The sequence below is a fragment of the Fusarium odoratissimum genome (genome assembly GCF_000260195.1).
Source record: "Fusarium odoratissimum NRRL 54006 unplaced genomic scaffold supercont1.37, whole genome shotgun sequence".
NCBI lineage: Eukaryota > Fungi > Ascomycota > Sordariomycetes > Hypocreales > Nectriaceae > Fusarium > Fusarium odoratissimum.
In genome coordinates, this window is record NW_022158720.1 from 40265 (window position 1) to 56866 (window position 16602).

The 16602-nt window shown below is 50.0% G+C and overlaps 7 protein-coding genes and 1 non-coding gene across 8 annotated transcripts; 3 read left to right on the plus strand and 5 right to left on the minus strand.

The window, feature by feature from the left end:
• Window positions 1–486: 486 nt before the first annotated feature.
• Window positions 487–1107, plus strand: FOIG_13907 (uncharacterized protein; the record flags this gene model as incomplete). The annotated part of the gene is made up of 1 exon (XM_031215081.1): window positions 487–1107. Exon 1 carries the CDS (start codon window positions 856–858, stop codon window positions 1105–1107), a length of 252 nt encoding a protein of 83 aa, XP_031055107.1. The 5' UTR covers window positions 487–855.
• Window positions 1108–1954: 847 nt separating this feature from the next.
• On the minus strand, window positions 1955–4290 carry FOIG_13908 (uncharacterized protein). The gene is made up of 3 exons (XM_031215082.1): window positions 3972–4290; window positions 2737–3925; window positions 1955–2682 (listed from the first exon to the last, which is right to left on the minus strand). The coding sequence occupies exons 2-3, from the start codon at window positions 3731–3733 to the stop codon at window positions 2093–2095; spliced, it is 1587 nt and encodes a 528-aa protein (XP_031055108.1). The 5' UTR covers window positions 3734–3925; window positions 3972–4290; the 3' UTR covers window positions 1955–2092.
• A 9-nt stretch (window positions 4291–4299) lies between these two features.
• On the minus strand, window positions 4300–6245 carry FOIG_13909 (uncharacterized protein). Its single transcript, XM_031215083.1, has one exon. It carries the CDS (start codon window positions 6005–6007, stop codon window positions 4466–4468), a length of 1542 nt encoding a protein of 513 aa, XP_031055109.1. The 5' UTR covers window positions 6008–6245; the 3' UTR covers window positions 4300–4465.
• Window positions 6246–6474: 229 nt separating this feature from the next.
• FOIG_13910 (uncharacterized protein) lies at window positions 6475–6996 on the minus strand. Its single transcript, XM_031215084.1, has 2 exons — window positions 6809–6996; window positions 6475–6755 (listed from the first exon to the last, which is right to left on the minus strand). Exons 1-2 carry the CDS (start codon window positions 6844–6846, stop codon window positions 6596–6598), a joined length of 198 nt encoding a protein of 65 aa, XP_031055110.1. The 5' UTR covers window positions 6847–6996; the 3' UTR covers window positions 6475–6595.
• Window positions 6997–8491: 1495 nt separating this feature from the next.
• On the minus strand, window positions 8492–8595 carry FOIG_13911. The gene has a single exon. It is a non-coding gene; the product is annotated as a tRNA-Leu (tRNA).
• Window positions 8596–9642: 1047 nt separating this feature from the next.
• FOIG_13912 (uncharacterized protein) lies at window positions 9643–10639 on the plus strand (the record flags this gene model as incomplete). Its single annotated transcript, XM_031215085.1, has 2 exons — window positions 9643–9738; window positions 9788–10639. The coding sequence occupies 2 exons, from the start codon at window positions 9643–9645 to the stop codon at window positions 10637–10639; spliced, it is 948 nt and encodes a 315-aa protein (XP_031055111.1).
• Window positions 10640–11735: 1096 nt separating this feature from the next.
• On the plus strand, window positions 11736–14373 carry FOIG_13913 (uncharacterized protein; the record flags this gene model as incomplete). The annotated part of the gene is made up of 3 exons (XM_031215086.1): window positions 11736–12893; window positions 12941–13515; window positions 13563–14373. The coding sequence occupies 3 exons, from the start codon at window positions 11736–11738 to the stop codon at window positions 14371–14373; spliced, it is 2544 nt and encodes an 847-aa protein (XP_031055112.1).
• On the minus strand, window positions 13335–16399 carry FOIG_13914 (sorting nexin-4). The gene is made up of 2 exons (XM_031215087.1): window positions 15913–16399; window positions 13335–15864 (listed from the first exon to the last, which is right to left on the minus strand). Exons 1-2 carry the CDS (start codon window positions 16159–16161, stop codon window positions 14731–14733), a joined length of 1383 nt encoding a protein of 460 aa, XP_031055113.1. The 5' UTR covers window positions 16162–16399; the 3' UTR covers window positions 13335–14730.
• Between the last annotated feature and the right edge of the window lie 203 nt (window positions 16400–16602).

Here is a 16602-nt window from a genome sequence, read left to right on the forward strand (position 1 = left end):
GAAAGGTCACATTTATGTCAGCTCTTTGCCTCCCAGCAGGTCAAGAGGACAGGTTGGCCAATGAAACCATTCTTTTCATTTTTGTCACCTGCTGCCTGTGCCTACCTAAGGTAAGGATCATAGGCGCCATAGGTAACAAGCAAGAGCAGACTTTAGTGGGGAGCGTTTCAACTGTCCATCCAGTCACACCATTGGACTGTGCCTATTATAGGCAGACAGCCCTGTAGCAGCCTAAGCGCCCAGTAACCTTATCTAACCTCCGCCCCGCCTCTTCTGTCCTAGCGTCCATCCACCATCGCCCGGCATTCTCTCATTCACAACCCGCCCTGCAAAGGATGGCCAGAACTCGACTCCAAAAGTCCATAACGGACTACTTCTCAAAACTTTCTCCCGAGATTCTGCGCTCCATATTTTCATATTTTTGTCCCCACTGCTGCAACGAGTATCAGTGGCCTTTTGGGGCCCCACCGGAGTCAAAGAGAGTTCAGGATAATACAACCCTATACAACCTTTGCCTGGTCTCGCGATATTTCCGTCCCTTTGCCCAAGAGATCTTACATCATTCGTTTGATCCTTATTACACCAGTTGCGATGCCCCTAATCCGTGGGAGCGACGGCTTGAGCCATTTCTTCAGACCATCGCCTCTCGGCCGGACTTGGCTCGCTCTGTCAAAACTGTCTTTCTGAAAGTCCGCTTGGTTGAATCACTTGACTTTGATCAAAGCCGAAAAGTTTTCGATACTTGTGCACGCACCTTTGGAAGTAGTGCCCAGGATGTCTCTGACAAACGTCACGATGCTCGCTCGTCTACCATAAAACGAGCGTTTTTTTCGAGGGACACGTCCACCTAAAAACATGAGGTCGCGGGACTTTGTTGCCACTGCCGCAGGCCAACTTCTGTCTATTCTGGTGTCTATCCTCCCGAATCTGGATCACATTGGTATTGAGGAAGATCGTCGTTGGCAACTCGATGTGTCACCTGTTACTCTCGGCGTCCTGGGTATCAAATCTATTCCGCTCAAGGTACTTGAGACCGATTATTCTCTCCCAAACTTACTTGCTCGGACACCGGAGCTTGAGATCTTGGGGTCAATGGAAGAACGGTAGCAGTCTATAATCTCCGGACACTCGAGGTCTGTAAGTTGGGTCCTGCTCTTAAACGCCATTTGCCTTCGCGACGCCTGGGGAACAGCAGATCATGGCTGTTGCGCTTTCTGCAAACGATGAGTACTTGGCTGTGGCTTATGGTACAACTCTGAAGGCCTGGGCCCTAAAGGACAGTTTCGAGCAAGTGATCTGAAGACTATCGAACAAGTCGTGGCGATGGCTCTCTCTCCTAACGGTTCTATCCTGGCTCTCGCTTCATTCAGTACTATTTGGTCTGGACTACAACTTCACGCGATGGTCCCAGATGCCTCTTCCAACATGAAATATCTAGATGCTCAATCCATTTGCCTCTTGAGCAATCTCCCACTCAGATTCCGGTGCTGGGTTTAGCCTCAACAAGCAACACTTTGGTCGCAGCCAGATCATTTCCCAATCCTTCTCTCATTCTCTGGGATGAATCAAGCGGCCTCAAGTTTCTAGAAACTAAGCCGGGCAATGGAGGCTATTCAGACAACTCATTTTCTCGAGACGAGACACACGTCTATTTAACGGGTCGGGCGTTTATTGATTGCTATCGAATCAAGTCAGATGTTTCTGAACTAGGTTTGGATAAAGAAATACGGATATTGTTTAATGAGGAGGAATGGATACATTACAACGGGCAGAGGTTCTTGAAATTCATGCTGGAGAACTTGAGCCAAGTTTGGTATGGCGGTAATCGTCTTGCTGTGGTGGACTCCGGAAAGTTGTTATTATTTCATTTCGAATAGATGACATAGACTTGATTGTCCCGAGAGTTGATTTGATTTGCCCCTCCCTCTATTAACACTCTTGCCTCATTTTGATTCATTGTTGTTCAGAACAAATTCGGTTCATATGGGTTCTTCAGTATATAATGCTTTCGGTGGCCAGGCTCGGCAGCTTTACTTTCTAATCCTTCTGGATCTGGCAAACGATAAGTTACATGTACATACAACTCCTGACTCTACAAAGGCGCAGACATCTCGAAACTCATATCGTAGTTAAAAAAGAAATCGCCCGGCAAGTCAGGGAAAAAAGCATCAACCCCTGAAACTCCCGATATTCCTGTATCAACATTCTGATCCATCTCAACCCCCAACGGCGGGCCCATATCCCCTGGAATTTCCAACTTGAGCGTCTGCGCCATCCTCTCAAGCCCACCGGTCATGAGATTCGCCAGATGCCACTTCCCAGCTGGCTGTGACCGAAACTGCTGCACCAATCCCATGATCAGTTCGTACACTTTATCACGTTCGATGAGATCGTGATATTTTGTCGCGACTTTTGTTAGAAACATGGAGGCGAATGCTGTCATGGAGTGAACGTATGATGGCATCCCGACGATGCCGAGGGCTACGTCGGGGTCGTTGACGAATTTGTCGATGATCGTTGTGGCGGCTGTTATCCCGTTGAGGGCACAGTCGAGGAAGTAGTGCGGGATGTGTTCGTCTTTGGAGAGGCCTCGGAAGACGTGAGAGTAAAGGTAGAGCTGGGCGAAGTTGTAGTGGAGGATTATGCCTTTTCTTGGAAAACCACCGATGCCAGGCCAGCGTTCTGATATACATTAGCTCTGATATTCTGGTGCAAGAAAGGGTTTGAGTAAGTTACCTTGAACTTGATCTGTCCAGAAAGCGAACCACTGATCAAGTTGTATCCGAAAATGCGAAATATGGTTCAGATGCAGCCTTGGTATCGGCTTCCCCTTATTCGCAGTAAACAGCTCACGGATACTCCTCAAAATGCTCACAACAGTCACTTGACTCAACAACCGTCTATCCTCCTCATGCGAAACAGCACAATGCAAGAAATCCGTAGCGCCCTGCGTCGAAGGATCTTCCTGCACTATCGACGGTCTCCCATACTGCGTCGCAAGCTGCTGGTCGCAAACACAGAGTATGTACCAAATCCTCGCACACTGCGCATCCTCGGTACTGGCTTTTTCGATAGCTCTGTCGTAGCTGTTATGAAGATCGAATTCAGCTGCTCTTCGTATCGCGTGGCCTGATAGCATCCATGATAAATCGCTCAGCCAGTAGCACCCGATGCATAGGGCACGGAGATAATCGCGACTCAGGCGTCTTTCGAATATTGATGTCTCGAAGAGTCTGCGGAATTCGGAGCTTATTACGGGGTATATGTAATCTGCGGTTGAGTCATGGAGAGCTGCTACTGTGAGGACTGCTACGAGAAGGAATTGGCTCTTTTGTCGGCACTCTTGCATCGTCTCATAGGGACATCCAATGAGATAGATATACGGATCCAGACGTTTTCGGTAAAAGTTGAAAAGTCGTTCTGCGTCGGCTAATGATATGAGACGTTTCGTTATCACATCTTCCATACCTGGATTCTGCTGCGAATTCATATCATCCGGTGACCGAAGAGCACGTAGTTTCGTGAGTGTATATAGTGAGTGGATAGGCGCATATGGAACATCATCGTCTTCTGGCATGAGCTTTGGTGAGTTGTCGCGTGAGGGAACGTGATGGCCTTTGTTTGACAGGCTTGGTGATTCATCTTTTGGTCCTTCTGCTGATCCGGAGAATGAGCGGAGTGGTGGTAAGTCCAGGTCGAGTCTGCCGGCGACTTGTTTGAGGAAATTATGCATTTGCTCGAGGTCTGAAACTACGTCTTGTGTGAATCTGAAGACTGTCAGTGAGATGAAGTGTTAAAGAGGGGAGTTACTGTACTGCGATTTCTCATCAAGAATTGTCTGCAGATTCTTCCCCAAGACACAACCGAGTCCCTTCTCCGCACATCGTCGACAAGGCGGTCCATTCTCATCAATCAGACATTTAATCTACTCATCATCAGCATCACTCCATCACACCACTTGCACGCGATACCTTCTGTCTTCGACACGCCGTACAAGCCTTGACCTTTCTCGAGATCTGCGGCGGAAACTGATTCTCACCATTCTCAGCCTCGGACCAGCTTCGTTTCGACATCTTGGCGGGCCGTGTCGTCAATTCCGACTCCATCTAAGTTGAAGAGTAATGTTTGCCGTCTGGTTGGCGCGCGCTGAATCTGGGGAAGTTGGGCTAGACTAGGTTCTGCGGGGTTTATATAATCCGGGGCGGCGCTTCCGAGGTCCGAGACCAAGCAAGATCTGGTTTCCGACAAGGTGACCTTGGTGATATCGGGGAGCTCGGGGGGACTACCCACCGTTTTTATGCATCCGGAGCGGGTCGATTGATCGGTGATGCGGCGTGGTGCAGGCGGAACAGATCCACTTTTGCCGGCTACAATGGATTTGTGATTTGCTTCACTCGGGATACGCTGGGCTGAGGCATTTGTAGGCGGAAGACTTATTTCCATCTACCTAATTATTTCCGAGCATCTAGTTGTTGCCTTGGAGATATCTAGGCTTGTCTGGGTCAAATCCAACAAGACAATTGACCGTCTCGTTACCCTCACCACTATCATTGATCTGATCGCCCTTGGGTCCACGCCACTTCCCTGTCAACTTGATATACCCATCCAAAGCATTGTTCAACGTATGTCCAACTTCGAGGGCCTCAGCCGCACGAGTATGTGAGTAATACGTCAACAAACTCTGTGCCACTTTTCTTTCTCCTTGCTTGATCATAGTCAAGGCTGTCTTTTCCACCCAGCCTTCAACCTGGACGCGGGATGCGCTCTCGAAGTTCTCAAACATCTCCGTCACGATGGGATGGTATTTGTTCGGATCTGAGCACATGTAATACAGCACACGCTTGAAGATGCGGCCAGCAAACTCCGACGCTTCTTGCAGTTGATAGTCCGGGTTAAGAAAGCTGCTTGAAGCGCCAGTCGTCAAATATCGATGCTCGCCGAACTCTGGGGGGACGGACTGAACGCCTAGCCACCATGGGACGAAAGGCGCTGCCACAGAAGTCGCTGGCGCGTTCCAGATTCGTAGCATATCCCGGTCGATTCCATCATGGAGACTGACGACTTGTCCATAGCCAGCTTCATCATCCGCAATGCGGGGATCTCGAACTCTCTCCATCATCTTGGCTTCAGTCACAGGAACCATCGCAAGGGTGGCGTTTTCCAGAGCTGCCTGCGACATGAATTTGTAGCCTCCATCACGAGCCTTGTATCGAGGATCCTGAGGACCATAGACGTCGAAGATGTTGAACGGCTTGCCGGAAGTCTTGTTCCACCAGCCCTGCTCAACAGCAAATGACACAATGTTGTCAGATCCAGCATAGTCGGGGTTGTTCTTGAAGTCGGTGGGGAAGTTCTCGATATAGCCTGGGTAGAGGACCTTGACATCATTCGGACCAAGACGTTGGGCAGCCCATAGCTTCTTGCCGCCCGCCATCTCCCAGACAACCCAGCCCTCATCTTTATCAGCGATGAGATGAGAGTTGCCGCCATAAGTGGCTTCACCGTACTTCGCCATCAAGTCTCCAATGATTTCAACGCCCTCACGAGCACTGCTAGCTCTCTCCATAACAATGCGAGCAAAGTCGCTATACTGCACACCCCGTTGAGGATTCGGCGTCATCTCCAGTAGCTCATCCCGGTTATCAGCCCAGACATCACGGACCGTCACACCCTTCTCATTCAAACCACCATTCGTCAACGGCGCAGGAAACCCCTCAAAGTCAGAGTACTCCATACTCATGTACCGAAACGTATGGTTCACTTGCGGAATCTGAATAAGCTCTCCCGGGTACACGGCATCTTTAGTGACGCCAACAGTGATCGTCGAGTTAGGAGGATGGTCACGCGCCGGGAAGAGCTGAAGCCAATGGCTAGAAACTTCTTCCCCAGTGCCTCCGACGATAACACTCCCATCTTGAGTGAGGTTCTTGCCAACGTAGAAGGCATAGCTCGCTGACGCCGGACAAGCCAGCCAGAGCGTGACCGCAAGTGTAGCGTAGTTGAACATGGTTCTTGCCACGAGAAAAGGCACGATGGAGAAAAGAGCGCATGAGTAGTATCGTGGTTTACAAATGTATCTATAGCTTCTTGGTCTGCACGTGATCGTCGCTCAATTACTCAGTAGGGAAGCATGAAGCCGACATTAGCTTGAACGCTCTCCGTAAACCGGCTTGGCGTGATGGAGTAATACTGGGTTCATGCTGGGAAATTGAATGGTAGGATTGAGCTAAAAGATGGAATTGTACAGAGTAGCAATGAGCTAAATGGTGGAAACGGAGAGGTCGGCGGCCGTTCTTATCTCGGGGAAGAAATCTGGGGCAGATTTGCTGGAGGAATAAGCTTAAGGAAATAAGAACATCGGCAAACTGAGCCCTATGTTCGCCGAACACTCTTTATCATTCGGCGTACAGATCAAATGCGATCCTCAAAGGTCTAACAAGAGTTCAAAACAATTATCACTCAAGTACAAGGTAGAGATGGTTGAATGAATATTTATTCGTAAAGCAAAAACTCCAAATGGCTAACAGATATGCCTCAATTAAATGCGCCGCCCATCATGAATCATTCATTCCCTTTGTCCAGCAAAGTAAAGTATTTATGCGAAAACCGACTCAAGAACCAGCTCGAAATATCTCGATCGAGGTTGAGGTTGAGTTCGTTGTGTAGGTTGCGCCCGAATTGTCTCCCTGTTGTAATGGCTCAGCGAGCGGCCTGCAACTGTAGCGCCTCCAACAGTCAAGACGATGGGGAGGACCCTTGATGTTTTGTTAGTATAAAACAGGCGATTGGTTGAGGTGGAGGTACTGACTTAGGAGCGATGTGGGCGGAAGTGGCAGCGGGAAGCATTTTCACGTTTGTTATATGCTTGAATGTAGTGGTTTTTGTTGGAGTGTTGATTGTAAAGTGTCTTGTTTGGTGATGTTCTCAATTGTGAGTGCTGATGATGAGGTACAGAGCAGGAAATGAATGAACATTATATAATTATCGATAGAATGCTACTTCTCCTGGTTTTCCGTCCTTGGCTTTACAGCATCACACGTTATGACTGCCGGTGGTTCGATGATCACCGTTTGGTGTGCCGTGACAATGACAAGAGCCGGGCCACCCATGTCGGGCATTATCGGGGCCTGTAACTCGACCCCAGACTCGAAACTCTGGAGAACTACTCCGTAACTTCGGCGCAATTGCAATGCCGGTATGATACAATTGTGAAAACACTATAATTATTTCCAGAGTACTATATCGACTCATTTACGAGTTTCATAGTGAATTATGAAGTGTTTATCGTGTAAAGGCTAAACTGCCAAGGCTTCAATAACCGTGTGATTCCCAGCCACGGCGCCCACCGATAGGCTCAGTCTTGTGACAACACCTGTCTACGTCAGTTGCCTCACCCCCAAACTCTAGAACCAGCTGATGGAAGCCCAACAGCTCGAGTTCACTTTTACATCTCCGGGATCCGGGATATTCTCGCCTCGAGTTTCCCCAGACCGGTGGTGCATTTCCAGAAGGTACCCTAAACTTACGAGGCTATATGTGATGCTACACTAAATCTTACAACTTCCCCGCGTCGAACATCTATTATCGCATGACTTTTGTGGTATTGTTTGAGGGGGCGCTGTATCATTGGTCGGTTTGCTTGCCGTGGGACTATCCGACTTGCTGAATCTGACCAGTCTGGTTCTTTATAAGTCGTGAATGCCGTTTTGAGATGCATTGACGACTTCACATGTCTATGACGAAACGCTTGTTTTATTCATCTCCGTGTTTTCTGCGTTTAGATCTGGAAGTTGTTTTCCGAAGCTTGAACATCGTATGTTTTCTACATCTCATTCAATATCAGATACTACTTTTCATCACGAACAGACTTGGCCCGAACATAACCGCCTTTCAATAGCCGGAGAGGAGAACCTTGAAGGATATTAGATGCTACTTCATATCCTATATACCAAGGCATTGCGTGGTTAGCCGAGGATGCTTTCGGATGTTGAGCCTTCCGGACAGAGTCATCTTCTCATGCACTGCAACCTGCTTCGACGCACAAGACTGAAGCGGTCAGCCAAGAGTGAGCAGGAAGCTCTTTTTGTTTTTCGAAATCGAGGAGATGTTGAGCACAGAATTACTGTGAACAAAAAAGAGGCATAGTGGAAGAACTAGATTGCAAGGCGGCAACATTCCTTCTCTTGTCTGAAGGAACACTTTAGCAAACCATACAATCTAAAGGCAATACATATGGACCACTATACTGGCCTCTTGGAATCTGTCAAAGTCAGAAAACTACTGAAGGCCATGGCAAGAGGATATGTTCAAATCAAAAGCTTTTCTCGACTTATTAGAGCAATTGGGTACAGAACAACAACTGCCTGCGCCATGAGGCAACAGGATGCCACTTGATTTAGCTGTCCGCGGCAAAGTTTTCACCTATAGGAGACAGAATTCAGCAATTCTATCAAAATAAAAAGAAAGGTCTGGTAGTGAGGAATCGCAAAAATGACAAGACTGGGATTCGAACCCAGGCCCCTTTCGAGACTGCGAATCGTTACTAGTTCGAATCGAACCTGAACACAGCGCCTTAGACCGCTCGGCCATCTTGCCTTGAAACTATGCCTTTGAGAAAGTCGTATAACAGGGCCGCCTGGACCAGAACGCTTGAGAGAAGGCCGTTCTGTGCTCTCGAAGACGGGCAGGCATATTAAAGAGTTCGAATAATGAAGGACATTTCCTCGCACTGGGGACAAGGGAGTCTTCTCTTTTACCTTGTCTGTTTGTTGCACCATTGCATCCATCCAATGATCAGTCCAGGAGTACGCAAGCCAGCGCCCTTTGTCAGGTTTGTGCAACACCAGGACTGATCATTGGATCAAATAAAATGTAAAGCTTCAGTCTCGACCAAGGTAACTTACAGTCTTGGCTAAAGCTGGTTGACAGAACGGCAACACATCTCTCGATTTAGCTCCCGTTATCTCTAAACGTCGGATATGGTCCAATCGATACCATTGCGTTTTATCCCTGCGTCAGCTATAAATAAATGTTCGCGATCTCACCCGGTTTCAGGCATTCTTCATTGACCAGATCCATTGGCCGCCCGGAGCAGTCGGGAATAGCACACAGGGAGGGATGGCCAATCAACAAATGTCGACAAAACGGGAAATGCAGCTGAAGAGCGATATCGCAATTCCATGGTAACCCCGCGGGATTCTGATGTGATGTCACTCGCCGTCGCGTTTATATCCTGAAGCCGATGCCATGTCGGTGCCGATGGCCCCACCTCAAGTCCGGGCCCCCGATGGAGGGTCTCACGGGAGCCAAGCAAAGACGCATGCTAAAAGATACCGGCTGTAGAAGCCCGGGATGACCGACTGCAAATAAGAAAATCCTACTTAATAAAGGACAGATAATAAACTCAGCTGCATGATTGCCCTTATCGACGCAATTCTCGTAAAGCAAGCTAGAAGACGCCAAAAGCGTCAAAGCGGACCGATGACGGCAAAACCGGCTGCAAGATCAAGCTTGGCTCCTCGGTAGCTACGGAACATGAGCAACGACGTCATCATTCCAGCGAAAAACATAAAACACATCCAACGCGCATTCTACGCAACACAGCTCCGGAGCAGCAGATTTAGCAATTGAGCGACATTCATCATGGCTACGAAACAGTCGGAAGTTCCCAACTTCACCATCAGCGATTACGTCAAGTTCTTTGGCGCAGGCGCCCTTGCTGCGACGTCTACTCATGGTGTAAGTCGCATCCTTCGCATGCTCACAATCGCAAGCTGACAAGATACAGGCTGTCACGCCAATTGATGTCGTAAAGACACGAATTCAGGTCGACGATGCCTTGAAGGGATACAACATGCTCTCGGCTGGTCGCAGCATCGTCGCCAAGGAGGGTGCTTCAGCGCTACTGACTGGCTTCGGCCCAACTGCAGTAGGCTACCTCGTACAAGGCGGTGCCAAGTTCGCTGGTTACGAGTTCTTCAAGAAGAAGTACATCACTATGCTTGGAGGTCCTGAGAAGGCTGTCGATCATCGAACGGGCGTTTATCTCACTGCCAGTGCATCAGCCGAGTTCTTTGCTGATATTCTTCTGTGTCCGCTCGAGGCCACGCGAATTCGACTCGTTTCGCAGAGAGGATATGCCGATGGTTTGCTTTCGGGTTTCACAAGAATGGCGCGTGAGGAGGGCTTCAAGGGCTTCTACTCTGGCTTTGTTCCTCTGTTGTTCAAGCAGATTCCCTTCGCTGTTGGCCAATTCTCTGTTCATGAGGCCGTCAACGAGGTCATCTACCGCGCAATAGGCCCCGAACGAAAGCAGAAGCTCACACAGCTTGAGTCAACCGGAGTAGAGCTTACATCTGGTATCACCGCCGGTGCCGCTGCCGCCATTCTCTCTCACCCTGCCGATACTCTCTTATCAGCCATCAACAAGGGCGCTGGTGATAAGAGCCAGGGCGCGACAAGTCGCATGTTCCAACTTGCGAAAGAATTCGGACCCAAGCGATTACTTCTGACTGGACTGGGACCTCGTATCGTCATGACATGCGGTCTCGTCGGCGCTCAATTCGTGGTATACGCTCAATGCAAGGCCCTCACAGGCGCACCACCAAGCATTGAGATTCACAAAGAGGAGTCTCTATGAGTGCTCATATAACGATTTAAAAACGGGATGGTCGGTTTTAGAAATGGCGTTGGGGCGATAGATATGGAATGAGATCTTTTAGAGCGAGTTCCGATGTTAGACTTAATTATAAGAAATGCTTATTTTATTGCTTGGCAACCACATTCTTGAGGTAAATTCCTCATGTTTCAGGGACCGTGGCTCTATTGAGCCGCTTATTGATGTGCCGGTTTTGGTGGGAGGATGCTACCCACGGGTCCAGATCTGGTCTAATCTTGTGTCTGAGTGTTTGAGATCGGTTGAGAGTGGCGGAGCTGTGGCGTTTGGGATGAGAATATGATGATGCCTGGGCAGTGAGAATAGGCAAAAGAATAAATGCATGCCATGATTACAAAACAGCAGAAAGACTGGTATTTAAGGAGAATTCAATATTTTTTAGCATTTCCCTAGGTGCCAAGTTCTGCAGATCACATCTCAACCCAAATGCGAAAAACTAGAAACGTGATACTTTATGTTGCATTGCAAACCGGTCCATGTCCACTGTGGCGCAGCTAGGGGCATATCCGGCAGGTGGCCGTGTGTCCTTAGCGGACTGATCCCGCCGGGCCCCCTTCTAGGCCACGCACCACCAGCGGCTCCAGTGCAGGTCCCCTATTTTTGTCAGGAACTTTGGGCGGTACCTCCCCGGTAGCGCTCGAGGCCACGCATCACCACGAGAGCATCCCAACCCCATCTCTTTGTTCCCTCCTTAAACCTTTTTCCAAACATCCTAGCTTCCCCAAAAACCTTGATCGACTGTGTTGCATTTTCGAGGTACGATAATAAGAAACCGTTCTCCCCAACCAGCATAAGCTATGCGACCTGCGCCAACAATTTACGCTACTAGCAGCATTGCTTTGCATTCTTGATCCCTTTAGCCACCACGAATACACATCTCTGCGTGGCAACTCCTGTCGCTGTCGCCGCCATTCAATCTTCGCTCTCTCAACATCGAAGCTAATATCTCCGTTTGCTCCAGTTCTCGTTCCGATCGATAGCGCTTCTCTGGATGTGTTAAACAGCTTCTCGACCTCTCGCACCTCCCCTTGCGCTGCAAGGTTTCTTTTCCTTTCGCATCATGAAGATTGCTTCGCTGTTAGGCCTCGCCGGCTTCACGGCTTTGGCTCATGGCTCCAGACCGGCACGAGATTACGCATTAAACGATTATTATGTTCTGCACCTCGATACGACAACGACGCCCGACCAAGTCGCTAGTCGACTCGGATTTGCCCACGAGGGCCAGCTTGGTTCGCTCGACGACCATCATGTTTTCCGCGCCCGCAAGGCCGAACACGACATTGTGAAGCGAGAAATAACAGAGAGAAAGAGAAGGAAGCGAGATCTGGGAGGCTCTGATCCAGTTGATGGTATTCTTTTGTCAAAGAAGCAACAAGCACGACAACACCTGTTCAAGCGAGAGATCCCTCCACCGCCAAAAGGCTATGTCTCCCAACTGGGCCGCCGCGAATCACCGGTCGAAGCTCGAGACCTGATGAGCAAATACCAGGCGTCAATCATGAAGGAGCTGGACATCCAAGACCCCATCTTCAAGGAGCAGTGGCATCTATTGAACCCCACTCAAGTCGGCCACGATGTCAATGTCACTGGCCTTTGGCTGGATGGTATTACCGGAAAGAACGTTACTGTGGCCGTGATTGACGACGGTCTCGATATGCATAGCGATGATCTGAAGCCCAACTATTTCGCCGCTGGCTCTTGGGATTTCAACGACAACGATCCCGAACCTGCCCCTGTTTTGGACGAGGACCGACACGGTACACGCTGCGCTGGTGAAGTGGCAGCTGCTCGCAACGATGTCTGCGGCATCGGTGTCGCATATGATTCCAAGGTCGCCGGCCTTCGGATTCTTAGTAAGCTCATCAGCGATGCCGACGAAGCGGAAGCTATGATGTACAAATACGACGACAACCATATCTACTCTTGCTCATGGGGTCCGTCTGATGATGGTCAAACCATGGAGGCGCCCGATGTAGTGATTCGAAGAGCTATGCTCAAGGCGATTCAAAAAGGACGTCGTGGCCTTGGTTCCATCTACGTTTTTGCCAGTGGTAATGGTGCCGGTCAAGGCGACAACTGCAACTTCGATGGATACACCAACTCGATCTACAGCATTACCATTGGTGCTGTTGACCGAACTGGGCTTCATCCCTACTACGCCGAAGAGTGCTCTGCTCAATTGGTTGTTACATATAGTAGTGGAAGCGGGGATGCTATTGTAGGTTCAACATTGCCTTTGTCTAGAGCGTTCACTAACTCATTCAGCACACAACCGATGTCGGAAAGAACAGCTGTTACAAGGCTCACGGTGGTACATCTGCTGCCGCGCCACTTGCAGCTGGTATTTTTGCTCTGGCGCTTCAGGTTCGCCCCGAGCTCACATGGAGAGACTTGCAATACATCGCCATGGACACGGCCATCCCGATTGAAGGTGACGAGTCCAACCAGCAGAATACCACGATTGGCAAGAAGTTCAGCCACGTCTTCGGTTATGGAAAGATTGACTCTTGGGCTTTGGTCGAGAGAGCCAAGGATTGGCCGCTGGTCAAGCCACAGTCATGGTATTTCTCTCCTTGGGTTCATGTCAAGAAGTCGATCCCTGAGGGTCGAGATGGTTTGAGTGTAACGCTTGAAGTTACTGAGGACATGCTCAAGGGCTCCAACCTCGCTCGTGTTGAGCACATCACTGTTACTATGAACGTCGAGCACACTCGACGTGGTGACCTAAGCGTTGACTTGATCAGCCCTGACAATGTGGTCAGCCATCTTGCGGTCGCCCGACGAGGCGATGCCAAGGAGGAGGGATATATCGATTGGACTTTTATGAGTGTTGCTCACTGGTATGTATTCCTGTTACACTTGATCTGCTCATTCTAACTTTATGTAGGGGTGAAAGTGGTGTCGGCAAGTGGACCATCATTGTCCGTGACACTGAGAAGAACTCATTCAAGGGCAGCTTTACCGACTGGCGCCTGAAGCTATGGGGTGAAGCTATTGATGCAGACAAGGCAACTCTATTACCCATGCCTAACGCAGACGACGACAAGGACCACGATAAGATTGTTTCTACCACAACAATTGCTGCTTCTACAACCTCAGCTCCTCCTGCTACCAAGCCTACTCTCATCGAACATCCTACCGATCACCCTGAACGACCCAACAAGCCCGCTCGACCTACCGGCACCGACGAGGAAGAGCCCTCAAGCACCCAAGAGTCTGCCGAGGAATCGACTACAGCTTCATCATCCTGGGTCTCTTGGCTCCCCACCTTCGGCGCCTCCAAGACAGCACAGGTCTGGATCTATGGCGCAGTCGGTCTCATCGCAGCCTTCTGCATCGGCCTTGGTATCTACTTCTGGATCGCCCGTCGCCGTCGTCTCCGCAACACCTCCCACAACAACTACGAATTCGAACTCATCGACGAAGAAGAGGCTGAGGGTCTTCGAGCCGGCGAAAAGGCCGCCGGCGGTAAGGCCCGCAGGACTCGTGGCGGAGAGTTGTACGATGCTTTTGCCGAGGGCAGCGATGATGAGCAGTTTGAAGACTACAGAGATGATCGTGAGCAATCTCGTGATAGATTGGCTGGTGATGATACACAGCATTATGCTGTGGGAGAAGACAGTGACAGCGATGAGGAGAGTGAGGAAGAGAGTAGTGATGATGAGAAGGGTGAGACGAGACCATTGGGCGGACGTTGATACATGATTTGGCATCGTAGCAAGCCATTTGGGTGCTTTTTTGCATGGATAGGCGGAGTTTTATGTGATTTGTCTTATCTATGTTGGTATATTGTGCTTTTGTCAATAGACCTTGGATGGCGTTTGGTACAAAATGTCAATATTGAAACATGTGGTGATTCTTGCATCAGACCCCAATTGTTCGTAGCGATATTTATTCTCGAGGCCCTTGTTCACGATTACCGACTTTGCTATTGCCATGAATGTCTTTCTTCTAGACGAGCTACTTTAGTCGAGTCCTCGTCGCCATCATCTAAGCAGCAGCCCAAACGCCATATCCTAATAAACGCCGAATAGAACTTCAATCCCCGCTTCCCTCTACGCACTCACGATCCCCTCTTTCTCCATCTCCTGAACGTACTTTTCCCAAATACTAGCAACCTCACCATAAAACTCAATATGCGCATCCGCAAGACCGCCCAGCTGACTCTTCATCTCAATCCTCTTGATGCGCTCAAAGTCAGCCACCTCCTTGACAACCTCATCATCAAACATGTCGCTCGTTTTGCGAGCACTCTCAACCTCGTGGGTCAGCTCTTCGACGCGGAGTTCCAGCTTGCGCGTGCGCTCGCGACGTGCTTGCTCGTGGTCTACGCCGCGCACGTCTTCGATCTTGGCGCGCAGAAAGCTTCCGGCGCCGGAACCGCCATGATGTCCCGACTGCAGGGTGTCGCGCTCCGTGGTGGATTTGTTGAGATATTCCGTGAGTTGTTCGTAGTCGAGCTGTTTCTGCTCGCGGGCTTTGAGGAGATTTTTGAGGGCGATGGAGTAGGCTTGCATGTCGCGCAAGGAGCCCAGGTAGTCTTGGTCGGTGACGTCTTTGAGTTTCCGTAGGTGAGTCGCTGTGTCTTCGATGGAAGCGGAGAAGCCGTGAACTGCGGGTTCGACATGGGGTTCAAGGGGGATGAGCTTCTGGAACTGCTCTGCGAGATCTCGCAAGTCCACCTCCAAGTCCGTCTCTCGCCTGGCAACCCTAGCAATAACCTTCTCGATATGTCCAAGGTCATCATCAAGCTTATCGCTCTTCTCCTTGACCTCAAGGAACCGACGATCCGGGCGATGCAGCTTGGTAAAAGCATTGATAAAGGTATCAGCAAAGTTATCAAATACCCCCGCAGATCCAGGATCACTAGCAGAGCTACCTCGCGCACCACGACTGCGCATGGTAGCATTCCAGTCGGGGCTCTCGAGGAACGTATGCAGGATCGGAGCGCGGCGCAGCGTAGGGTGGAGAGAGAGTCGGTTCAGGAAGCGCTGGAGGGAGTGGGCGCGACGGGCGGTAAAGTCAGAGCCGAAGCGGTCGCCGCGGACATATTCCATGCGTTGCTTGTCGGGCAGAGGGGGTACGGCAGCGGCGGGATACTCGCGGGTGAGTTGTTTGTAGAGGAATACGAAGTCTGTGAAGCGACGGCGGACAGTTGTAGTTGAGCGCTGGAAGGCAGAGAATGTCGACTACAATGGTCAGTATGAGCGCATGATAGGGTGGTTGAGGGTACGTACGTGTGTGGTGATGAGATACGAGACAAAAGCATCCTTGGTACCGTCATTTTCCTTGATGGGCGTTCCAACAGTACACTCCAACACCTCATTCCCCAGCGACGGAGCATCTATCTCTAGACCCGTCCCGGGCGCATTCATATCATGGCCTGGTTCTTCCGCGGGAGGAACAGTGCGGGATGTCTGGTCGTGGACGTGTTCACTCCACGAGACGTTGGAGAAGTCGTCTTGTTGCTGTTCCATGGCCGTCATTGCGGTGCCAATGTGTAAGATGGCAGTGCGAGCTTTCGATCAGGGTCAGGTGGAGGATTGATGTTGTAGCGATGTGAGGCGGTTGGAGAGGAAGGATAGTGAGGTGACGTTGATTGAAAGTGGGCGGAGTTGGCGGGAGTTGGTTCGACTTGAAGCTTGGTGGTGCTAAGTTAAGTGGTAGAGGTTAGGACGTGGGGAGCTGGGGTGGCGCAGGGACCGCTGTAAGATAGAGAGGGGCTTCTACGAGGGCAGTGATTCTAGAATATCACCACATTTTCTATGTCTAGGATTATAGAAACTGGATGAGACTCTTCTAAATCTACTCATTCCTTTATGGGACATTTCTCAAATGCATTCACTCATATTTGGTGGCCGTAGTGATTCCTCGTCATCACCTTCACAGGTATCCCTCTACCAGGATCTACATTAGCAAAGACGATG